This window comes from Palaemon carinicauda, chromosome 23, assembly GCF_036898095.1.
Source record: "Palaemon carinicauda isolate YSFRI2023 chromosome 23, ASM3689809v2, whole genome shotgun sequence".
Classification (NCBI taxonomy): domain Eukaryota; kingdom Metazoa; phylum Arthropoda; class Malacostraca; order Decapoda; family Palaemonidae; genus Palaemon; species Palaemon carinicauda.
This window is the reverse complement of record NC_090747.1, coordinates 61003985-61031065: the sequence shown is the minus strand read 5'-3', so window position 1 is coordinate 61031065 and position 27081 is coordinate 61003985. Positions and strand designations below refer to the sequence as shown.

The following is a 27081-nucleotide window of genomic DNA, read 5'->3' as shown; positions in this document are numbered from 1 at the left end:
TACAGTATAGTATCGAGCTTTAAGATAGAGAAAGCAAGACTACTAGAATTAACTACAAACTTACGCTTTAGAGAAATATAGACCCTTATTACCTAAATGTATTTTTATTACGCAATGTAAAATATCTAAACCCAGTCCTTTTTTCCTTATAGGGTCTTTAGGGTCTTTTTAAGGAATACCATTCAAGGTTTCCTTGAAAAGCATCCTTCAATGTTGCTAACATAAGAAAATATTAAATCCCTTAAAGTCTTGTCTTTTAAAGGAATACCATTAAAGGTTTCCTTGAAAAGCATCCTTCAATGTTGCTGACTAAAGAAATTAAATATGAGATTACCTATGAAGCATAACTAGGTAATTTTTAACCCTTTTACCCCCAAGGTGTTATTTTCTCCCCACCACATTTTGCAGTATATTTTTTCTAAATTGCTCTAACAGCCTTAATTTTTGTCAGAGAGAGGTCAGGTTGGTCTCATTCTCTTGGAAAATGCCTGAATTTTCTCAAAAAATAATCAAAAATATGAAAAAAAAATTTTATAGAATTTTTTGCAAGGACGTACCAGTATGTCCTTTGGGGGTAAAAGGGTTAAAAGATTTAGTTATTAAGCATACTTTGTAACTATCCAACTAAAGGTAGACAAAAATAGTAGGCTTCATCACCAGCAACAATACAAAAGCAGACTATAAAAACTCCCTACCTTTCTGTCCGTGCCATCGTACAAGACATGTTCGATTCTAGAGTGCCCAGCATCCATCCAGTAGACCCGTCTAGCAGGGGGATCAAGAGCCAGCCCGTTGGGGATCTTTATGCCATCGGAAATCAACGAGACTGGCTTTGATCCGTCCATCCCGGCTTTCATTATGACTTGACGTTTTGTGTCCGTCCAGAACAAGAGCCTGGGGAAAAAAAAAAAAAAAAATAGTAAACCTTTATAGCAAACCAAATAGTGCCGGACTTAATCGTGAGAAATTATCCCATGGTCATGTTGGTAACTGTTAGTGAGTTAAGTATAAAATACATAAGATATAACTCATTACTATACGAAATGTGCATATAAAAGGAAAAGATGGTGAGAGAGAGAGAGAGAGAGAGAGAGAGAGAGAGAGAGAGAGAGAGAGAGAGAGAGAGATCGTAATATAAATTAAGACATTTGGAAAAAAAAAAATTAAGTCATGCCAAAGATTAGATTTAGAATGCACATGGGGAAAACTTTATATATTCTGAAGGGAATATATGTGATATACCAGACGGAAAATAAAAATCTACGCAAGATAAAAACAGATTCGATCCTATCAAGACATGCATATGCAGTTAAAATTATTCTATCTCATTTGGATCAATGTTTTAAAGAACAAAATTTAAAGAAAAATATCTGATTTAAGGGAAAAATCTTACTCCATCTATATCTAAAAGAAATTATTATTAGTATTAATACAGGCTAAGCTACAAGCCTAGTTGGAAACCAATATGATAAGCCCAAAGGCTCCAACTGGGGAAAAATAGCCCAATAGGCAAAGGAAATTAAAAAACATTAGGAGTAATGAGCAAATAAAATTTAATACAAAAATACTAACATTTTCATAAACTTATGTCAGCCTGTTCAACATTGAAACCATTTGCCACAAGGTATAGTTCTACCAATTCAACTAGCCAATAACGAAAGTCATTCCACAACTTAGTGGCAGCTGGAATAAAACCAAGAAAAAGAGAACCAAACAACTATTCCCTACCGGTTTTTAATATCCAGTCTCAGCGTCCTTGGGTTCACATTATCCAGGAGAACCTGGCAATTCAAGCCATTTAAAGCGCACACTATTATCTTCTGAATGCCAGAGTCCGCTACGTACAAGTTCCGGCCGTACCAGTCGACAGCCAGGGACTCTACCCTTCGAATACCTGTAATAAATCATAAATTCCACTATTATTATAATTACTCTAATTTAGAAACCTAATTGAAAAAGTAGGATGCTATAAGCCTACGAGATACAACTGGGAAAATTAGCCAAGTTATTATAATTGCTATCATTATTACTAAGTTGCAACCTTAATTGGAAAAGTAGGATGCTTTAAGCCTAAGGGTTTCAACCAGGAAAAATACCCCAGTGAGGAAAGAAAAAATAACAAGAGCAGCAATTGAAACAATTTAAACTATTTTAAGAACAGTAAAATTTATAAATTTTTTATATACTATAAATCCACGACAAAATTGAGAAAAAAAAGATAGATCGTGCCAGAGCCTCCTCAAGCAAGATCTTAAGCAACTTTTAAAGCTATAGCATTCATGGTTCAAGCCATATTACAAACTTTTTCAAAAGTAAAATGGCAATAGAATTATTTTAAAAGTTTATTACAGTATTCAAATTAAGTCTTCCTTTCAATCAGATTCCACCATTAAAGCTATTAACTTAAAGAATAAATATTTGAACCGGTACTTTTTCAGGGAAATCTATCATAATTATGAAAAATTACCTATGTCCTTTACCTCCAGCCAAGGAGGACATCCACTAAAGTTTGATGGCAAGATTGAACTAAAGACTGAATAGAAGAGGAAGGAGAAAACTCCTAAGACAAAGATGGGAATCAAAATGATGCACAGATATAACCTTCAAAGCAGCACAACTTAAAACTTAAAGAAAGCCCAACATACCTTTCTAGAAATTAATGACAGGAAAATAGGGGTTAAGATAAAAGGTAAAGTACACAGGACCATTATGAGACCGGCAATGATGTACGGAGCGGAGGGCAATAAAGAAGACTGAAGAGAAGAAACTGGATGTGGCAGAGATGAGAATGTCGAGATGGATGTGTGCGATGACAAGAAGAGATAAGATACAGAATGAATTAATTATGGGTACCAGAGTTAGAAAGCTATCAGATAAGATCCAAGAAAGTAGACTGAGGAGGTATGGTCATATCATGAGAATGGATGAAGAGTATATTGGGAGGAGGGCGATTGAAATGAAGATACAGGGAACGAGAAGGAGACCAAAGCGAAGGTGGATGGACTGCATCAAGGATGACCTTTGATCGAAGGTATTAACCGGTGATGAAGTGGGGGGCAGAGGTAGATGGAGAAAGCTGGTCAGAAACATTGACCCTACATAAAAGTGTGAAAAGATGCAGACAAAGAAGAAGAATACAGATAAGATATGCTGGTCTTTACATCCCCAGGTTAATTCAAACTGACACTGCATTGTCCAAGGATATTTTCGTTGTGATTCCTAAAAAAAAAGTTACTTCCTTTCAATCTTCATGCCCTGTTAAATTATATCTCAGAGCTAAAGTAAATTAACTTTCCTAGGATCCCACCAACACACTCACTTATTGCACTGTCTTAGAATTTTTCACTTCCAGAAGGCTAAAAACTCTGGTTGTAGAACCACTAGCAATTACTTCTTATCCTCTACAATGTTTACAAGGCTTCCAGAAAGCTAAATTCACTGACTGCATCACCACTTGCTATTTAGTGACCCGATGCACCAGGGGGCCAAACCGGAGAGGGGGGCCAAACCGGAGAGGGGGGCCAAACCGGAGAGGGGGGCCAAACCGGAGAGGGGGGCCAAACCGGAGAGGGGGGCCAAACCGGAGAGAGGGGCCAAACCGGAGAGAGGGGCCAAACCGGAGAGAGCCACTTCATCCAGGATCCAAAAGGGACGCAGCACCGAAGACATCTTTGTAATGCTCTACCACAGTGGAAAAAGTACCTTTATTCACAATTGCCTCCGGCTGCTCTGATGTCATCCGCCCTTTCCTCAGGATGGCGATCGAATTGCTCCAGTAGACCTTGTCTTCGACGGGGTCGTAGGCCACACACTGAATCTGCAATTTAAAAAGAGGAACTTTAATAGTCACTTGAGTAAGTCCAAGACCAACAAAGGCAATTGAAACTACACAAAAAATTATGTTTGGTCTTTGCTTCCATCATGTGTAGCAAAACCTAACAAATCTATAAAATATGACAATGCTGAATTCTATAACCAAGCGCCATATATTTAACCATAGGCAACCAATAAATATTCCCACACTCGAGATTTGCAAAATTAGCGGAATTACTCTAGTTTTGATACAAAAAAACTTTATAATTTCCTCTAATAACAGAATGACACCATTATATTACCTGAATTCTTAAACTGAAACTTAAAACTTCTCATTTTGATATAAATACTATTTAGTCGTTTGATCATAACCCTTTTACCCCCAAAGGACGTACTGGTACGTTTCACAAACCCCATCCCTTTACCCCCATGGACATACCGGTACGTCATTGCAAAAAAATGCTATAAAAATTTTTCATATTTTTGATAATTTTTTGAAAAAATCCAAGCATTTTTCAAGAGAATGAGACCAACCTGACCTCTCAATGACAAAAATTAAGGCTGTTAGAGCAATTTAAAAAAAATATACTGCAAAATGTGCTGGGAAAAAAATAACCCCTTGGGGGTTAAGGGTTGGAAATTTCCAAAGAGCTTGGGGGTAAAAGGGTTAAGTTATGCGGATTATAAAAAAGAATGCAAGCTCTAAGGGAGAGATCCATTTTCATGTTTATATATTTTATACAGGGCCTCGACTTAGCAGTTAATTGATTCCAAGAAGCTAAGTCTAATTGGTAGTTTTGGCCTAGGGTAGACCTAACCTGAATGTCACGCCTACGATTTCCAGCAAAAAAAAAAAAAAAAAAAAAAAAAATTTCGGCAAATAGGCTTCATATGACATGGATATCAAGGCATTTCAAATTAAATATATAAGTATAGAATAATTTTCAGTTTGATTTGTGTTTGCATCTGATTGTTTGCAAGTCTAATGCAAGTCTAGGACCTATATATTGAAAACTAATCAAACTAGTGGATTTATAGACTGGTATCTTTGGGGGCCACACATTTATTCACTTCCATAATAAGATTGTTTGAATATTTTACTTTAATTTACATTATGTATAGTCAACTGTTAGATATTTAATCTTTAATCAATTTGCTTTTTGGGACTTGGCTGTGATCCCATGGCTTCTTGGTAAAAGCTAGAACAGCGAATCAAAGTTCTATCTCGGGGGGGGAAAAAGCTAGAATGTTACGCTTGCCATGCATTTGTTAGCAAGTCAGAAATATGCCAGTCTCATCATGTTCCCAGTTGCAAGAAAAACTACTGCTGAAATTCCTATCCTTATACTGTCTCCCAACTTCAGCAAATCTTACAAATTGTCAGAGATAAACCTAAATTGACTGGAAATAAAAATTCTGTAATTAACCCTTTTACCCCCAATGGACGTACTGGTAAGTTTCAGAAAACTCATCCCTGTAAGTCTCACAAAACTCTTCCCTTTACCCCCATGGATTTCCCGGTACGTCCTTGCAAAAATCTGCTACGGTATTTACATTTTTTAGCATATTTTTGATAACTTTATGAGAAACTTCAAGCATTTTCCAAAATAATTAGACCAACCTGACCTCTCTATGACCAAAATTAAAGCTGTTAACAAAATCTAAAAAAAATATATTGCAAAATGTGCTTGAAAAAGAAAATGCCTGGGGGTTAAGGGTTAGGAAGTTCCAAATAGCTTGGGGGTAAAAGGGTTAAATTATTATACCATTTAATACAGTAAGCAAGAAGTCATTTTTAATAACTTTATATCAATTTCACATGGAACTTTACAATGTTGACTTTTGAGGCTGAATAGAGGTATGGGATTCAGATTAGGTCTCCCCTAGGCCAGTGTATAACAAATTCAACTAGCAAACAGCTTTGAACCAATTAAGGGATTTTGACGAAGGAAAAATATATTTTTGAGAAGAGGCATGTGACTCCCAGTGAAAAGGGTCCTTTACACTTCTCTAATATAAATCTTCCAAATATACTAGAGAAAGATAAAAGCATGGAATGCAGAGGTTACAACCCTCGCGCGATCACCTTGTAGGTGTCGTGTATTTAACAAGTGCGTGTGAAAACCACTATTCACAGGCTGTTCTCAAGTCCATTTACTCTAGTCTCTGCAATAGAATTTTTTCAAAGGAAATTGTATCCTATTATAAACAGAAGTTTGACATACAGACATGCAAATTAAGGGAAATTTATTGCCTACAAACTGGAAAGTCTTTAATATCTAAACTTCATTTGATAGTCGCTAATTAAAGTCTACATTGGTAACAAAAATTCTAATATCAAAACTACCTTTAAGATTTTTTTCCATATAAACCATCTGTTAAATGCTCTTAAATAAAAGAAATGAAGCAAAGAAACTAAAAAGTACAGAGTAAGTAATCTCAAAATGACAAAGCACAGTCATACCAAGTTCAGGCTTCAAGATGACAAATCTTAACAGCTATGTATTAAATGCTCTAAAATCAAAAGTAGATCTGTGTACGCGCTAATTTCTTTACAGTAATGAAAAGAATGAAATTATATATAGAAATATAAAATCCTTGCCAGAAGATAGAGTTTCATAGCTTGAATAAAACTAAAAAAAATAACTTAAAATTACTGTACTCCTTTAGAGATTGAGAGCCAAGTCATCAATGAATAAGAGTAACCGATTGATGAAAACCTAGATATAAATGGCACTTTAAAAAACTAGGAACCATACCAGATCCTGTCCCGAGAACACGCTGTTGTACGAAATGGCGTTCAGGTAGATCTCCCTTATCTCGCGGTTCATGGCCACTATGATGAATCCATAGCCGAATCCTGCGATGGAGAAAACATTATCAAAGTCATTTTTAAACTACAGAATATGTAGCCATATCTACAGTAGATCAGTAGAGTATAATCCTCTGTTAAATGATTTTTCTTTAGACAAATCTGTAAAACATTCTGGATAACTAATAAAGTTCAGCTTACTGGATGGCAAGATCCTAGCAGTTATTCAGATTGTCATAACTAACCTACAAGTACACCTACACGTACAAAAAGGCGTACACCTCCAAGTAGACGTACATGTGAGCTTGGGCAAATTAATGAAATAATCAAAAATATTTCAACTTCAGAACCTAGCCAATATCCTTTATCACTTTTTAACACCGCAAGAGGCAATGCAGCAAGAGATTACACCAAATTTCCCGAACATAGCACCAAACAAGAAGCCTTTTAGTATTCCAGCCCCAAGGTACTATACTCATTTTATAGAGGCCTTTTCAATGCCTTGGGTGTGCCCTTTTAGCTCTGGAAAGATTCCTAGTAGCTGATTAGTTAGTAGTTTTGTCCAGCCTATCACTTAGTAGGAAACTTTACAAGAGCTAAAAAGGGCACCTCTGCAAATTATTAATTTTGTCCAACCAATCAGCTAGTAGGAAACTTTTTTTAGAGCTAAAAGGGAAAAAAGTCTATTCATAATTTTTTAATTTGTTTTTAATATTAGAAAATTTTTTATTAAGCTTCATCGTCAATAAGTTTTGGATGTTATCCTATTACTCCAACACTTAAATTGCTTTTTGCGAGTTGGGGATTGGAGGCAACCTAAAAGTGGCCAACTTAAATACATGCCATGAATTCCCAAACATTGCTAGACCAGAATCGCCTTTAAAAAAAAATTAAAAAGCTTTGATTCTGAGCCCAACTTCCAACCTTAGTAATTCCAAGACCTTACCCTCATTCACGCAAGTCTTGTTATCCGATTCCAGGTTGTACTTTTCCCCGCAGACACACTTATAGCTGCCGGGGAGGTTCTCGCAGAAGTGGTCGCAAATGCTGACATTCCTCTGGCATTCGTCAATATCTGGGAAGAAAGAGGACGCAGAGCTGTAAGCTACAAATTCTTAGCGAAGTGGCCTAAACTGACATATTTGGAAGTACATACATACATATACCATGGCACTTCCCCCAATTTTGGGGGGTAGCCGACATCAACAAAGAAACAAAAACAAAAAGGGGACCTCTACTCTCTACGTTCCTCCCAGCCTGACAAGGGACTCAGAGTTCAGCTGGTACTGCTAGGGTGTCACAGCCCACCCTCCCACATAATCCACCACAGATGAAGCTTCATAATGCTGAATCCCCTACTGCTGCTACCTCCGCGGACATCCAAGGCATTTTTCCTAACATACAAAACTCGGCCGAGTCCCTCCTCAGGCTGGGAGGAGCCATAGAGAGGAAAGGTTGCCTTTTTTCATTTGTTTGATGTTGGCTAACCCCCAAAATTGGGGGAAGTGCCCTTGGCATATGTGACAAACTTCTGGCTATTTAATAGGGATTATTGTATCACCACAAGGATAATCCTTATGAAATAGATAAGGGTTTGGTAGTGATTGTACAAGTAATCTAAAAACTATCCAGTGAGGGATTTGCCCTGTCAATACCAAGATCATTAATCCTTCAGAGTTTATATACAAAGCCTATACAGGTGGTCTTCAATTTGATAACTTAATTGGTTCCACGAAGATGTTTTAGCGATTGTTGAATCTGGACTTAGGGTATGCTCAATCCCTAATTGAATCCCATGCTTATGATTTCCAGTTACAAAATTAAAAAAATAATTTGGTTCCTTATAAAAGATATAAAGTTATTACAAATAATTTTAATGTATTAAATGATACAGTTTAATGAGTGTCTTTCTTCATCTTATCTGTTATTTTCAGTTTGATTGGAGTTTGAATCTGCAAATGTTTTCAGTTAAATATTTGCAAGTTAGGAGACAAGATTTATCTTATCAGTTAGCTTTGGAGTCTTTAGTATACATTAGTTACTAAAACATTACATGAACATTTCAATGCACAATACATACAACAGCAGGATACCACAAAGTTCATATTTAATAGGTAATTACAGTCTTCTGTACCTCCATAATTAAATCAATAGTTTAATAAAGATGGTTTGACTGGGATATAATCGGCAGTAAACAATATTACAGTAGTTCTTATCTTTCAATAATACATTAGCAAAAATTTCACAATCTTATGTCCACGCAATGACATATTGCAGAAATAATACATTATGAGAAAGAATACAAAACTTTCAATGAGATCAGACTTAAAGATTACCAGTGCTTGGAGAAACTGAATACACTCTCCAATATAGTTACTAAATTGACACCAGCAACCATTGTACTACAAGGAACACTACATTTTAAATAGATAAATCGTAGTCTTGAAGTTTTAAATACAGTTTTATTCAACGGATATAGAAAGAGTAAGAAATTAATACTATATACGGTAGCCCTTCAGGCCAAATTCAGACAAAACTTGGAGATTCCTTCGACTAAAGGCAATTAATCTTCTACTCACCCGCGCAATCTTTGTCCGACAGTGGACGGTAACCCTGAGAACACATGCAGTGCGGTCCACCAGGCGTGCTGTAACACAGATGAGAGCAGTCTCCTACTTTACACTGCCTCGCTGCAAAAATATAAAATTAGCATTAATAGTTACTTTGAGCAGTCTTAAACACTTATGTCAAAGTATGGGGGTTTTGTGGTAATGACAGGGCTAAGTTGACATTAATAAAATCCTAAGTAACATTGTAATACTGTATTTAGATCAAAGTTGTTTACACTACTTTTGTACATAGTTATGTTTCCCAAAAGCAGAAAAGGTGATTTATTGATGATTTGTTGATGGGAAGCTTAAACATTAGCAAGTCTTAAGAGTTGCCACGCATTTGCATGCATTCTCCAAGATAGTCTCTATGCTACGAATAAATCCGATATAACATTAAATCAAAGTTTCTAAGTACCAAATAGTTGTACTTAAAAATTACAGCCATATTTTTTCGCTGCTCAGCCCGTAATGATAAAACAATCTAAGTTTTCATTCAAATATTTTGCCATTTAGAACATCACTGTACAAAAAATGTAAAGTGTCCAAGCTCATAGGAATGACAATAACACTTAGTCAAGAGGACGGGAATAAGGAATAAAGTCCAAAGGCACGATGGACAGTCCGTAGAGGAAGCCAGAAGGCCTAGATTTTAAAACTGACGAAGAAAGAAGAGATCAGTTAAATCTGATGGCTAGGAGGAGTCTAGCCAAAAGCTAAAAGGGGACTGCCTAGACCTCATTGTTGTCCACTGTGCATAGCTTAAAGATGATTTTAGGAATGAAACTAAAACAGATTACTAAAAGGCCATAGATATGGGCTAAATGCTGCCAAGACTTCAATATATCCAGTACTCCAAATCCTGTCCACAGTCATCGCTACTTCCATGTAGAATAAAAAAAACTACTGCGCACTTCTAAAAGGAGCAAGGCATTTCCTAAACAAGTACAGAGCAAGAAACATTCCTGGAATTTGAGTGGAAGGAAAACTATTCCAAGCCTTGCCAATCTCATTATGAATTTCTTAAGTATGCCAAGCCAACAAACCACTCTAGAAACTCACAGCAGAGGCCTCCTTCATCACTGCCGTCGCTGCAGTCCCTTCGTCCATCGCACACTTTGTCCGGCTGGAGGCAAGTCCCATCCTTGCACTGATAGTGGTTGTAGTTTTCCTTGCATCGTGAGATCTCTGAAATTTATATTGTTTAGGAAAATATTGAGTGCACAGTTTTTAGAGCAATCAAAGCAAGCAAATATTATACTGTAATTAGCCTTTAAATTTCCTATTAGTTTGTAGTTTTGTAGAAATAAGGATAGGTAAATTTTATAGCAAATTCAAAGTATTTACAGCAACCAAGATGAGACTAATGTAGTCTTTGCATTCAGTGAAAGATCTTCCAAGACTCCACAAAAAATTTACAAGTTTGAAAATATCTAGATACACTAAACTAGAAAGCTTTGTAAAGAAACATAGGGGCACTCAGACAGCAGACCTCCACCAAGGAAGCTTTTGGCTCAACCTTGATCTTTGATCTTACATATGCCAAGGCACTTCCCCCAATTTTGGGGGGTAGCCGACATCAGACAACAACAATTGTAACAAAACAAAGTGGGGACCTCTACTCTCTACGTTCCTCCCAGCCTGACAAGGGACTCAACCGAGTTCAGCTAGTACTGCTAGGGTGCCACAGCCCACCCTCCCACATTATCCACCACAGATGAAGCTTCATAACGCTGAATCCCCTACTGCTGCTACCTCTGCGGTCATCTAAGGCACCGGAAGGAGCAGCAGGGCCTACCGGAACCGAGTCTCAATCGCTCGCCTTTCATTCCTATTTCTAGCACGCTCTCTTGCCTCTCACATCTATCCTCCTATCACCCAGAGCTTTCTTAACTCCATCCATCCACCCAAACCTTGGCCTTCCTCTTTTACTTCTCCCATCAACTCCTGCATTCATCACCTTCTTTAGCAGAGCCATTTTCCATTCTCTCAACATGGCCAAAGCACCTCAACACATTCATATCCACTCTAGCTGCTAACTCATTTCTTACACCCGTTCTCACCCTCACCACTTCGTTCCTAACCCCATCTACTCTAGATACACCAGCCATACTCCTTAGACACTTCATCTCACACACATTCAATTTCTGTCCCTCCGTCACTTTCATTCCCCACAACTCCAATCCATACATCACAGTTGGTACAATCACTTTCTCATATAGAACTCTTTACATTCATGCCCAACCCTCTATTTCTTGCTACTCCCTTAACTGCCCCCAACACTTTGCATCCTTCATTCACTCTCTGACGTACATCTGCTTCCACTCCACCATTTGCTGTGATAACAGACCCCAAGTACTTAAACTGGTCCACCTCCTCAAGTAACACTCCATTCAAAATGACATTCAACCTCGCACCACCTTCCCTTCTCGTACATCTCATAACCTTACTCTTACCCACATTAACTCTAAACTTCCTTATCTCTCACACTCTTCCAAATTCTGTCACAAATCCGTCTAGCTTCCCTTCTGTGTCTGCAACCAGTACAGTATCATCCGCAAACAACAACTGATTTACCTCCCATTCATGGTCATTCTCGTCTACCAGTTTTAATCCTCGTCCAAGCACTCTAGCATTCACCTCTCTCACCACTCCATCAACATAAAAGTTAAACCACGGCGACATGACATCCCTGCCTCAGACCCACTCTCACCGGAAACCAATCAGTCACTTAATTTCCTATTCTAACACATGCTTTACTACCTTTGTAGAAACTTTTCACTGCTTGCAACAACCTTCCACCAACTCCATATAACCTCATCACATTCCACATTACTTCCCTATCAACTATCATACGCTTTCTCCAGATCCATAAACGTAACATATACCTCCTTACCTTTTGCTAAATATTTCTCGCATATCTGCCCAACTGTAAAAATCTGATTCATACAACCCCTACCTCTTCTAAAACCCCCCTGTACTTCTAAGATTGCATTCTCAGTTTTATTCTTGATCCTATTAATCATTTCTCTACCATACACTTTTCCAACTACACTCTACAAACTAATACCTCTTGAATTACAACACTCAAGCACATCTCCCTTACCCTTATATAGTGGTACAACAAATGCACAAACCCAATCTACTGGTACCATTGACAACACAAGACACATTAAACAATCTCACCAACCATAAAAGTACAGTCACACCCCCTTCCTTCAACATCTCAGCTCTCACACCATCCATACCAGATGCTTTTCCTACTCTAGTTTCATCTAGTGCTCTCCTCACTTCTTTTGTAATCTCTCATTCAAATCTCCCATCACCGGCACCTCAACACCTGCAACAGCAATTATATCTGCCTCCCTATTATCCTTAACATTCAGTAAACTTTCAAAATATTCTGCCCACCTTTTCCTTGCCTTCTTTCCTTTTAACAACCTTCCATTTCAATCTTTCACTGTCTTTCACTGTCTCTTCAATTCTTGAGCCAGCCTTCCTTACTCTCTTCATTTCTTTCCAAAACTACTAATTATCTTCATATGACTGACCCAATCCCTGACCCCACCTCAGGTCAGCTGCCCTCTTTGCCTCTCGTACCTTGCGCTTTACTTCCACATTTTTCTCTATATTTTTCATACTTCACTATACTATTACTCTGCAGCCATTCTTCAAAAGCCCCCTTTTTCTCTTCCACTTTTACCTTCACTCCTTCATTCCACCATTCACAGCCCTTTCTCATGCTGCCTCCAACAACCTTCTTGCCACACATCACTTGCAATCCCAACAAAATTTTCTTTTACTAACTTCCACTCCACTAAATTACCAGTTTCTCTTGCTCTCACTTCGTCATATGCCATTTTCAACCTTTCCCGATATTTACTTTTTACCCCCGCTTTTATTAGCTCTTCAAACCTCACTAGCTACCTTTTACATCCACCTACTCTATTCCCCCACTCTTTTGCTAAAACTAATTTTTCTTCCACCAAAAAATGATCAGACATACCGTTAGCCATACCCCTAAACACGTGCAAGTCTTTCAATCTTCCAAACATTCATTTAGTTATAAACAATCCATTAACGCCCTTTCTACTACTCTTCCATTTGCCACTCTTACCCATGTATACTTGTTTTTTTTTCTTTCTTTTTGAAAAAGCTAGCACTTATTACCATCTCTTGTTCAACAAACATATCTACCAGTCTCTAATCACTCATTTTCACCTGGTACGCCATACTCCCCAATGACACCTACCTCTCCAGCGCCCACTAGCATTTAAGTCACCCATGACAACTACATAATTCCTTCTACCCAGTCCTTCTACACACCTAGTCAATTCATTCCAGAACTCATTCCACTCTTCTTCACTTTTCTCACTACCTGGCCCATACGCACTGACAAACGCCCAACATTCCCTACCCAACCTAACCCTTACCCACATTAACCTAGATGATATCTCCTTTCATTCCACTACTTTACCTGTCATCTATTCACTCAGCAATAAAGCCACACCCTCTCTCGCTCTTCCCCTTTCAATCCCACACACACTACCAGACATTTCACCAAACATCACTTCACCCTTTCATCTGTCTCACACAAGGCCAATACATCCATCCTTCTATTCATAAACATACTTCCAATCTCGCATCTTTTACTCTCTATCGTACTACATCCACACACATTCAAACACCCCAAAACTACAGAAGAGGGGGTTCCTAACCCCCTCGTCCCATCCCTTTTAGTCGCCTCTTACGACACGCAGGGATAACGGCGCTATTCTAATTGTTTAAATGCCCCGAGGGTTTTCACATTAATATAATCCAAGTTAGACGTCTATGATAATATACAAACTTATGGCCGATTATGTGAATTGGATGCTGCTTGACTGACCTTGACCTGTGACCTTCCAAAATTTAATCATTCCCAGCTTTTTATCGAACAGTTAATCCCAGCAAGTTTCGTTACTTCAAGATCAAAATTGTGGTCAGGAAGCCGGTAAAATTTAATGGGTAAAAAAAACAAGTCCTAATTTGTTGGCGGATGTAATTTAAAAGCCACAAGGGAGTAAATCACTACTTAAATATTTAAACTAACTTACCACAATCAGACTCATCCTCCCCTTCCTTGCAGTCGAATTCTCCGTCGCAGACGTAACCGAGAGAAACGCAGACCCCGTTCTTACACCTGAACTGGTCTTCTCTGCAGGCTGGTTTTGTCTGAGGGAGGCACAAATAGATTAGCTAGGCTAATAGTTTCAGAATACAAAAAGGGATCTTTAATATCTAATGGAGTAATTATTCAAACCATTATGTGACTACAGTCCCCAACTTAAGATTCTAATAACTTATTTGTAAATAATTGACTGTCAAGTTGAATTTTGTTCAAGAACCTATTTGTTTAATTGTCTAGTTGAATTTTGTTCAAGAACCTATTTGTTTAATTGTCTAGTTGAATTTTGTTCAAGAACCTATTTGTTTAATTGTCTAGTTGAATTTTGTTCAAGAACCTATTTGTTTAATCAACTGTCTAGTTAAATTTTGTTAAAGAACCTATTTGTTTAATCAACTGTCTAGTTAAATTTTGTTAAAGAACCTATTTGTTTAATCAACTGTCAAGTTGAATTTTATTCAAGAACCTATTTGTTTAATCAACTGTCTAGTTAAATTTTATTCAAGAACCTATTTGTTTAATCAACTGTCAAGTTGAAATTTATTCAAGAACCCATTTGTTTAATCAACTGTCTAGTTAAATTTTGTTAAAGAACCTATTTGTTTAATCAACTGTCTAGTTAAATTTTGTTAAAGAACCTATTTGTTTAATCAACTGTCTAGTTAAATTTTGTTAAAGAACCTATTTGTTTAATCAACTGTCTAGTTAAATTTTGTTAAAGAACCTATTTGTTTAATCAACAATCAAGTTGAATTTTATTCAAGAACCCATTTGTTTAATCAACTGTCTAGTTAAATTTTGTTAAAGAACCTATTTGTAAGAAATTGACAGTAAAGTTGAATTTTGTTAAAGTTCTGACTAAAGTATGCTTCAATTAACTAGCTTGAATAGGATGCTAATCTGTAAAAGTCGACCTAGTCCCATTTCATATTTAAAAATTCTTATTTACAAAATTGAATTGTGTTTTATTACATCATTTCATTATGAACTTTACATACAATATTAGAGTTTTCTGTTTTTAGCTGTATTTCTTTATCTTCGAATGTTAGGTCAAGGACCTCCTGGTACTGTAATTCCAAACACTAGTTTGAAGTAGAAGAAAGTAGTCCACTATTATTCAATCAGCTATAGTTTCAATATACTCTAATAATTAAACATCTAACTAGGCTCCACAAGGTACTACAAGAGTTGGAAGACCCAAGTTGGAGATTATGAATGGAGAAGTATTTCATTAAAATCTCAAGGTAGAGACTACAGGTGAAATCTAGAAAGTCCCTTTGTGTCGATAGGCATAGGAGATTATTAAGATTATCGATTAAATTTCCCAGAATGCTTCAATACTCACGGGACACTCCTCCTCATCGGAATGGTCCATGCAGTCTGGCGCTCCATCGCAAAGCCACAATTTAGGAATGCACAAATTATTCAGTTTGCATCTGAACTGCTTTAACGGACATGAGCTCTGTTTTGGAGAGAAAGAATTTATAGTATTACAGATCATTCTTTATCCTTTTGCAAACTAAACCACATCCCCTATCACAGCCAATCTTTTGTAGTTTCCCTTTTGACATAAGTATGAGACCAGATTTTTTTTCAAACTTAAAACTCAGGACAGCCCTACAGAAAAACGGGACTCTGGTCCCATTACATATTAACCCTTTTACCCCCAAAGGACGTACTGGTAAGTTTCACAAAACCCATCCCTTTACCCCCATGGACATGGACGTACCAGTACGTCCTTGCAAAAAAATGCTACAAATTTTTTTTTCATATTTGATAATTTTTCAGGCATTTTCCAAGAGAATGAGACCAACCTGACCTCTGACAAAAATTAAGGCTGTTAGAGCAATTTAAAAAAATATACTGCAAAATGTGCTGGGGAAAAAAATAACCCCTTGGGGGTTAAGGGTTGGAAATTTCCAAAGAGCCTGGGGGTAGAAGGGTTAAGGCTATTTCATCAGTATTCTAGTTTATCTTATTATCATGGTGAAGTACTATAGCTACTGTGCTAAAGGTTCTTTTTCCTTTTTGTAACATTCCGAATTACCCATTAGGTTTCAGCTCTCCTCTTAATACAAACATTTATTGCAAACTTGGAACAGGGGGCTTTGGTTCTCTCAAAGAGACCCTAAATTAGATTCTCTCAAAGAGAACCTAAATTAGACCTTTAAATGAAAAAAAAATGAAAATTCCTGGTCATTACATACCAGACCAAGACCTTAATTACTTCTACTTACACATGTATAAATTTAATTTCCTTAAGAGTGAACTAATAGCCTCGAGCCATAAAGACTTCACACTACGTCAAGTTGAATTGGATAAAACCAGAATAGAAAGTAATCTTTGTAGTCTCTGTAAGGACAGACAATTGGAGAGTTAAACGGTCTGTAAATATTTTACATACCGGAAGAACTTAATAACTACACTTAATACCCCAACCAAAGTCTTCAATTGATTCTCAAGTGAGAAACCGCCGTGCCATTTCAGATGTAGGTCCGAGTTTTACCTTTATGTTCCATATACAGTACTGTACACTTAAGTCACTATGACCTAACTTTTCACTAAGTCCAGATTGATACATTTACCAACTTTCTTCTTAAGTACAGTACCGCATAGTACAGCACTTTTTCAAAAAAAAAAGGATAGGGAAAAACTAGATTATTTTTTTTACATCAAATACACGTGGACTCGAGATGAACAGTCAAGAGCTGAAAAATGTTGAATGGATGTAAAGAAGTTTTACTGCAATGTTGAAAACCTACTCTCGAAGTATCATTTAGCCGAGAAATATCAGTATCCGTTACTTACGTATTGTGTAGGATCATATAAAAAAGTATAAATATAAGAGTCTTCCTTTGAGGGTTAATCATTTCAAGCAGACTAAAATTCTGCAGTGAATGTAATTATGACAAATGAAAAGATTAAAATTTGCATTGTGTGACATGTCCTAACTTATGGCCAATATTATGAATAGGACGATCTTAACCCTTTTACCCCCAAAGGACGTACTGGTACGTTTCACAAAACTCATCCCTTTACCCCCATGGACGTACCGGTGCGTCCTTGCCAAAAAATGCTATAAAAAAATTTTTTTTTCACTTTTTTGATAATTTTTTGAGAAAATTAAGGCATTTTCCAAGAGAATGAGACCAACCTGACCTCTCTAACAAAAATTAAAGCTATTAGAGCAATTAAAAAAAAATATACTGCAAAATGTGTTGGGGAAAAAATAACCCCTTGGGGGTTAAGGGTTTGAAATTTCCAAAGAGCCTGGGGGTAAAAGGGTTAACTTCGACCTTCAAAATTTAATAACTTTAGGCTTAAATTTAATAACTTTAGGCTTTTAACATAAAACTTGGTCCCTGCAAGTTCCGCTACTCTACGATTAAAATTGTGGCCAGGAAGCTGTTCACAAACACACAAACAGTGGATAATACATAACCTCCTTCCAACTTGCTTGGCGGAGATAAATAGGATACTCCTGTAGTTTCCAAAACTACAAAAGTACACAGTACACACCTCTTTTTCAATGCAGTCCAATTCGTCCGATTTATCATTGCAATCAATGGTTCCGTCACACTGGAAGAACTTTGGGATGCATTCACCATTCCGACATCTGTAAAACCTCAACTTGTCACAGTCTTCTGTAGAAGAGAATATATCCCGGTTAACCTTCTTCATAGTTAAAAAAAAAAATATGGGTAGGTTCATATAATTCAATTCTGGGATTAGACTAGGTAAAGTCTATTGGGAGTGCAGATATCTACAGTATAGTTATCTTAGGAAACGTCCCTGATTATACATGATATCTTCGGATAGTCGTTCCGGTGGTTAAAACCCTGTGATACCCAATGGTAATTCTTTTAATATCACTAACATGTCTTAATGAATATTTGGTCAGTGCAACTTCTACCTTTCCTAAATCCTGCTAGTTCATCTCGGCTTTTCATCAAACACTCTTCGGTCTCTTAAGAATGAGCATACTTAATATTTTCATGACAACTATGTAAATGTAATACAGTACCTTAAAATCTATTGCAATCAAATTTTTTTTTTGTCATTTTCACCAACACTCCTAACTCTCATTCATCTGGTTCTGCCTCTTCACGCCACATTCTAAAAAATCTTTCAAGTATTGAGAGTCTTCAAAATAACCACCATTTTGTTTTTCAAAAGTCAAACTTGACACTATCTTAACCGCTTGTCTACCAAGCAAAATAATGAGTACACTAACACTTTTCAGGACTTTAAAATTAATGGCAGCATTATTAAACCATTAATCCTATTCCTTGCTACACTGGAAGGACTTTCGTCCATATTGTATTGCATAATTTTGATTTTTTAATGTCAGGACTCATGACTTGGCGTAACTGTGAAGCTAGTGTTAAAATATGCATCGAGAGACTTAGTGTGTCTGGGGACTGGTAAAGAAACTGTTCCAAGTCATGAAACAGTAAAAATTTTCAGATCAATCCGTCCATCTTGAAGTTAAAAGTATAAGGTTCTAGCCAAATCAAATTAGGACAGACCAGAAGAATTTAGTATTGAACAGAACTAAGCTCCTAGAGCATAGTTTGCTCCAAATAGCTCGATCCCCTGTATTGACAAGCAAGGGATTTTGACGAAGGAAAAATCTATTTCTGGGGAGAGACTTGTGACGCCCGGTGAAAAGTCCTTCTATCTACCTTTTCTGATATAAATCTTCCAAATATACCAGAGAAAAATAAAAGCATGGAATGCAGAGGTTACTACCCTCGCGCTAGCACCTGTACTTTGAAATCTGAATAATATCGATGAAAAACACTGAAAATTCCAACATCTGAGAAATATCCCATGTCATAGGGACACCTTCAGCATATAATCTTAAAACTATCTTCTGAAAAATTATATCTCCATTAGGTGTACTTTTAATATCGGGGGATAGCAACCTCCTTTAAGACTCCACAAACACGCCACCTTGTTGACTTTCCTAACCAAGGGAGAAGCCAAATACAGAAACTTGTGCAAATTGAAAGTCAATACAATTAGTTGGGCTAACATTTCTTTAATTTTGAATTAAAACATGTAAATTACTGTATATGCTGCATCTTATTAATGAAGGTATTATAAGGACAAGAAAATTATATTAACTTGGAATTTCACTTTTTAAAGGTGGCTCATGAACGGCAGCCAAGGTACATTACGTCTGCTCAGCACACAAGCCCCCTCTCCACCCAAGCTAGGACCAAGGAAGGTCAATTAATGGCTGCTGATGACTAAACAGATCTATAGGCTCTCCCAAACCTCCCATCCTTAGCTCGCAAGAATGATGCAAGTTGCAGCGACCAAAGGAACCAACTAGTCTGAGCGGGACTAAACCCCGTCTTGAATCGCCAGACAAGACTTAACCACACTGGCAACCACAACCCTTTAGCCTGAACTAGTTATCACCAAGCATTTTTTTCAATAGATCACAGTACAGGTTGATTGAATCAATGAATTTGGGCTATAGGGTTACATACTACAAACGCACAACTAGGGAGATACTGTTGCAATATAATTTATATAAGTCACTGAAGAATAATGAAAAATCTTTGATAAAGTTTAATGAAGTGGGTACATAGCTGAAGTTGCTTGTTCATTTAGTAAAGTCAGCTCTACAGTAAATCTCTCGAGGTTAATGGACAGAACTAACCCCATACATCGGAATTTTTAAAGTTACTTTTCCCCGACGCTCTAAAATCTGAAACATATAGGGGATGGAATACTGAATGGAGTTTGGGAAGTGTACAACTAATAACGTCCAGGTTGGCGATGCCAAGTGCTGTAAGAAATATCTCAAGAATTAAGACAATACAGTAGAAAATATAAAAGATTATTATTAAGACTATAAAAGGTACATACGTACCACAACCAAGTTCGTCCGACATGTCGGAACAGTGCGGGATTCTGTCGCACCTCTGGGATTTATCTATGCACTTGCCGTCTCCCGAACACTTCCACTCCCCCCTGTGGGTAAAAGAATTTTCTTTAATCTTTAATTCATCTCAAAAAAATCTTTCTCTTATGCTAACCACTAGAAGACATAATTTCATCTTGTTCAAATTGCTTCAGATTTAAATCTAATATTTTAAAGTTAGAGTAAATATGACCCAGTCTTGGGTTGGGAAGATCATGCAGACCCATGTTGCGCTATAAAGGTAACAGGCGGTTGGACAACATGAAGGAACAATGGAAAGTATAATGGAGATAAAGTACATAAATAAAAGGTGGGAGGAGTTTAGAACAGAGACGCTACTAGGAATTCTAGAGATACCTACAGAACACTGAAGACGCTATGCTAATGGGATCAGAGACTTTATACAGACATTATAATGGTATCCAAATATAAATTTCTATAATATGCATTCAGAATTTGGAGATCCAGTGTCGAGTGAATGAAAGTGTGAAATTGACCATACAAGTGGGTGTACGTAAGAATAAGTTACGAGAAGCAAGGTTGCATGGGGATTGTACGATACTAGCGGACTGGTGGAGATGGGGAACAGTTAAGACTTTTATTCTAGGCCGCCCTTGTGTATATCTTTTTTCAGAGTCATACATAGATAAGCCATGCGCGACCAGGCACAGTGGCGTCGAGGTGGTTAAGAAACGAAGCGTACTCTGCATATTCTTAGCTCTGATCATCGAGTAAAGAGCCTTTAGTTTGAAATAGTTGATATGGTGCTCAACCTGTCATGAAAAAAAAAAGGAAAAATTTATGGATTGAAACTTATTTAGCATTGGAATTCTTAACACCATATTTATCAAAATGACTTAACCAGAGGGGCACTCTTTAGAGCACAGTCCTCCACCACAGCAGCTTATTTCTAGACCTTTACCTTGACCTTGACATGTATCAATTGGAGTGTATTTTTATAAACAAATATAAACCAAATTTGAAGTCTGACAACGATGTCTAAGCTAACAGCCGATTACTTTAATTTACCTTGACCTTGACATGTATTAATTGGAGTGGATTTTTATAAACAAATATAAACCAAATTTGAAGTCTGTGACAACGATGTCTAAGCTAATGGCCGATTACTTTAATTGGACATTTTGCTTCACAGTAACCTTGACCTTTGAACTTCCAATAATCAATAATTTCCAGCTTTTTACTTCACAGTTAATCCCTGCAAGTTTAATTATCCTACAATTAAGATTGTGGCCAGGAAGTTTTTCACAAACACATAACGGGGGGGGGGACCATAACCTCCTTCCAACTTCGTTGGCAGAGGTAAAAAATACATCAAGGAAGTACTGTACTGACAAAACTCATTTAGATTTTGAAAAAAAAGACTTATAATCTACTAATGCTTGCAATAGTCGCTAATATTGTTCAGCCTGTATCAGTAGAACTTCATTAGTTCAAGCTTGCAGCCAATGTTATTAGGTTGTAAAGGCTGACACAAGTCCTTTTATAGTTTATATATGATATGTCCCTTTTAATGTTTTTAAAATTTTATTCAAAGTGTTCATTCCTACTTACAGGGTTTGTTTATTTCATTATTTCCTTTCCTTACTGGGCTACTTTTCAATGTTTGAGCCCTTGGGCTTATATCTTTTTTCCCAACTAAGATTGAAGCTAAGCTTGCAATAATAATAATAAATGATAACTAATTTCTTGTTTATATAAAGATTTAATTATGTTAAGAGTGATAAGCATTAAAATTAATTCCATTAAAGCTTATAAAAATATTTTAAGTTATTACTTACAAGGAAGATATAAATATTTAATTTAAAGCTAAACTACTATTATCATTACTTGCTAAGATACAACCCTAGTTGGAAAAGCATGCTATAAGCCCAGTGGCTCCAACAGTGAAAATAGCCCAGTGGGGAAATGGAACAGGAAAAAATATAACATTAAATATTTTCTATATACAGTAAAAACTTACAAAACAAGAAATTTTTTACAGAATAGGTGTGCTCGTGTGTACCCTCAAGCAAGAGAACTCTAATCAAAGACAGTGGAAGACCATGGTACAGAGGCTATGGCACACTATCCAAGGTTTGGAGAACAATGGTTTTATATTGGAGTGTCCAACCTAACACTACAAACACCATAGGGAACCTTTAAATCACTTTTAAATATGAAAATCCTTCTTCCCTAGAAGGATATACTTACGAAGTACAGGGGACAGAAGATATAGACTTAGAAGAGGCCCCTTCAGGATGGACTGTGGTGAGGTTAGTGGGGATAGAGTACGGCGACCTGTTATGACGTATACGAGACCCCGCGGCGCTGTACGTGGTGGCCCAAGCTGTTGGATTAAAGATATTTCTTAATTAACTGGTACATAAAGATCTTAACTCTTATCTATATATTAATACGATGGCGTGTGTGTTATTTTATGTCACGCTTTAAATAATCACGCTTTAAAGAAAACGTGAGATAATTTAATGGTTTACTCTTACAAATTCACTCTTTTTAAAGAAAACTGAAATAATTTCATGGTATACTCTTACAAATTCACAGACTGATTACTTAACCAAGGCACATCTTATATAGTTTTCCCAATTTTGTCTGTAACACCTGACACCTTAAATATTAAGACAGAAAATTGAGTATCATTTTCCAGAACCTAAATTATAAAATTAATCTCAGGACATTTTATTCGAACATGTATAGGTTAGGAACAATATAATTAGTATTGAAAACATATGTAATTTACACAGGTTCCGCTAGTAATTATTATCACTAGGTAAGTTACCCAACTCTAGGAGATTAGTTCTAACTTTCAACTGGGCTCCATAAGGCACTATGGAAGAGTTGGAAGACCCAGGTCTACATGGCTGAGGACTATGAAGTGTGAAGTAGATGATGAGCGGGGCATTATTGAATTAAAAGCTAAACTATACTTAATTTAATGAGGTGCATTTGCACTGCCTCGCAGAGGTGTCATTTTAGCTCTGAGTTTCCTGCTAGCCGGTTGGTTGGACAAGATCATTCTAACCTATCAGCTAGTAGGAAACATTTCAGAGCTAAAAGGGCAACACTGCGAGGCAGTGCAAATGCGCCTCTTAAAAATATATTTAGTATAACAGAGGCACTTTACGTCAATACGCGTCAGAGATTACGATTATGATGATTATGATACACAGATACACACGTGTGACCTATTTAAAGATTATACTGCAGGAATATTTTCATGATGCAAAATAAAGAAGGGATCTTTTGGCATATGAAAGATTAATGAAAAATTAAGAATTTCATTAATTTAGTTGCGGTACAGGTAAATGTACTTAATTACAATAAGTTTAAGCTTAGAAGCTTTGCACCTATGTATAAAACAATAGAGTGGCCGCAATTTTGCATTGAGAGAGAGAGAGAGAGAGAGAGAGAGAGAGAGAGAGAGAGAGAGAGAGAGAGAGAGATTTTGGGTTTACAATTAATGATCGTATACTATATAACAGCATGCGGTGTAATACCCCATAGAAAAATCTTACCAATACTTTTTACACAATTTTGTCCAAAAAACGTGCTTGCTGTGTGAAACACTATAGGTTGGTTTGCTATAAACAATCAGAAGTCTCCCATCATCACCAATCTACACTCGCCAGCGTGATTATGAAAACTGGCAAAACCCACGACAATAATAAGGACATGCCTGAGGCCTTTGTCCTGCAAAATCGGTCCAGTAGTTTTTAAGGAGAGTTGATCACAAACAAGTTAAACAGACTGAGGTTTATATATCCGAATTATTAATTTGGACAGAAATTATTGAAGCCCAGGATCGACTTTACACAATCATCCCTTAATACAAAGTTACAAGCATAGTTTGAAAACCAGGATGCTATAAGCCCAATGGCCACAACAGTGAAAAAATAACCCAGTGAGGAAAGGAAATAAAGAAATGATCTTTTAGTTTTAATGTTTCAAGAGATGTAAAGTAAGAATAATTCACTAAATTAAGATTAAATTGATATTTATCCCTCTTGTAACCTCTGGAAATTTAAAGTAAAAGCCATTAACTTGATAATTGGCCCAAAGCATCCTGTCCTAACTCGGGAACACAGCATCCTTATTGTACAAAATGTAATGTAATTAACTACCCAGTGATCAATACAGAAATGCTATTATTACAGAAAATTTCAAACCGACACTTAAATGGTAAGAATCGTTAAATAACTAGTAAAGCATTTTAGATTTAATGTAAAAATTTAGTAGAAAAATTAACAAGTTTGTCAATAGCTATATTTAAATTCAAATTTCCTTTTAAATCTAAGAAATATATTGTGTTCAGCCAAAAGTCTATTAAATATATACTCATAGACCATGGTCTAATTTAGACCAAATAGCCTGTACACTTAAAAATGCTATTTTGACCATTAGCTAATTTACATAAACTTTACCTCCTGTAGACCAGTCTAAAATATACATGTCTGAGCCCTGCAGCCCATATTTTAGAATTAGACCCTGTACATTGTGGTCTAATCCTCTTAGAACTGCCCTGTAGACTTATTTACCTTATGCCCTGTAAACTGTAAAGTCTGGTCTAAATATTTTGAGCAGTTTAAAACATGGCAAAGCATGTAGAGTAGACTATGGATTGTAGACTGTTTAACCTTGTCTAATTTATATTAAAAACCTAGGCTACCTATAGATTATTGTCCAATAATTAATTATACATATATATGGAACAAGATTAGACCGAGGTCTACCCGAGCAGCATAACAACTAGACCGAGCAGTTTAACAATTAGACCGAGGTCTACCCGAGCAGTATAACAATTAGACCGAGGTCTACATAAACAGTAACAATTGGACAAAGTCTACCTACGCACTATAACAATAATTAGACCAAGTCTACCTACGCACTATAACAATTAGACCAAGTCTACCCACGCACTATAACAATTAGACCGAGGCCTACCTACGCACTATAACAATTAGACCGAGGTCTACCTACGCAGTATAACAATTAAACAAAGGGCTACATAAACAGTAACAATTGGACAAAGTCTACCTACGCACCATAACAATTAGACCAAGTCTACCTACGCACCATAACAATTAGACCAAGTCCACCTACGCATTATAAAAATTAGACCAAGTCTACCTATGCACTATAACAATTAGACCGGGGTCTACCTACGCAGTATAACAATTAAACAAAGGGCTACATAAGCAGTACAACAATTAGACCAAGGTCTACCTACGCAGTATAACAATTAGACCATGGTACAATTCTAAGTTACCACCACGTAGGTAGATCATTGTCTAATATGGTTTTGTCGCTTAAGTAGACCATGATCCAGCAATTCTTAAAGAGAGAGAGAGAGAGAGAGAGAGAGAGAGAGAGAGAGAGAGAGAGAGAGAGAGAGAGAGAGAGAGAGATTGCCCTCTTAATACATTTTTAGGTCATCGGGACATGACTTAAAATTTATTATGACGTCATTAAATATAATACATCAAAAGTCGTGACGTCATTAAATTTATTATGACGTCATTAAATATAATACATAAAGTCATGACGTCATTGATGGCTAAAATTACTTATCAATCGTATGGGCGTTTTCTCTTAGGTCTAAATAAAAATTTAATTTGCAAAAATATAAAAAATATATTTGTTTTATCCACGGAAATATTCGGTACAAAAATGACTGAAATATTTATAAAAAATTCCTATTTTTTAAAAATTTTAACAGAAAACTTTTATATTTAAAACTTTAAAGAACCAGGTTTTATAGATAAAATAAATCCAAATAAGTTTATAATGTAAGATTTTAAACGGAAATTTAATAATCAATTAAATTTTTCTTCTGCATTTAATCATGAAAATTTATATTTAATACTATCAATTAAGGTTATAAGGTCAGTTCCAATTCTAAATTAGACAATACTTATTGTAATTAGCAGAAATCAACTACTGAAGACAACGTAATTTATAGAGGAAATAGAAGTTTTAGTTGAAAAGGTAAGTACTAACAAGCAATCGGTAATTCAACCTATGTAATTTACATTTAACATTGTCAATGCGTTATTTGTATAATAACATAACTAAATATAATAAATATCCAAATTAAAACAAATATAAAATAATACATCACAATTAAACTCACCATCTCCGAAATATAACGAAAACACGAAGGACACTACAAGAAAAGACATCTTGACACCACGGAGTCAACCTCACCACTGATGTAAACAAACTTTCGCCCTCAAATTTTCACTTCTGTCCGTCGTGAATTCTGAAAACTATATTCTGAAATTGAAAATTGGCCAATGATATTCGAGTTTCAAATGAAGGCCTGGAAATGCTGCGTTTTGATTGGCTCCAGTTCGAGTACCATCGCAGTTAAGAGATACGATGTTTTCGAAGAAATGTTGTTTTCGGGGAAATTCACTGACCAATCACACGCCTTTGGTATGACGTCACATTTCAATACCGGCTTCTGATTGGTTATTTGTCATGACGTCACTTACCAATACCGGATTTTGATTGGTTTGCTGTCTCTATTTGTGAAGCAAAGTGCGCGTCGTAAACAATGTAACAGTTATAACTCAAATAGTTAAATACTGTTAAAACTACTTTTTGGTAATTTAACTTAACTAATTTCGATAATAAATAGAATGCAGTCATTGTTTATTAATTAATTTCATATTTTGGAAAGTTGTAAATGTATTATGGAGCATTAAGTAGGTTATATATATTT

At 36.3% G+C, this 27081-nt stretch overlaps 1 protein-coding gene across 1 annotated transcript in view; it reads right to left on the bottom strand.

Annotated features, from left to right (window-relative positions):
- The window catches only part of yl (Putative vitellogenin receptor yl), a 74953-nt gene extending 48310 nt beyond the window's left edge, over positions 1–26643 (bottom strand). The window contains exons 1-13 of the mRNA XM_068346970.1: positions 26488–26643; positions 22551–22686; positions 20289–20389; positions 17921–18045; positions 15747–15863; positions 14331–14448; positions 10297–10422; positions 9205–9315; positions 7572–7700; positions 6573–6673; positions 3703–3817; positions 1729–1894; positions 696–894 (exon numbers count right to left, since the gene is read on the bottom strand). Of these exons, the coding sequence (XP_068203071.1) occupies positions 696–894; positions 1729–1894; positions 3703–3817; positions 6573–6673; positions 7572–7700; positions 9205–9315; positions 10297–10422; positions 14331–14448; positions 15747–15863; positions 17921–18045; positions 20289–20389; positions 22551–22686; positions 26488–26536 (1593 nt within the window). The 5' untranslated portion in view covers positions 26537–26643. The remainder of the gene's footprint in view (positions 1–695; positions 895–1728; positions 1895–3702; positions 3818–6572; positions 6674–7571; positions 7701–9204; positions 9316–10296; positions 10423–14330; positions 14449–15746; positions 15864–17920; positions 18046–20288; positions 20390–22550; positions 22687–26487) is intronic.
- Positions 26644–27081: the final 438 nt, after the last annotated feature.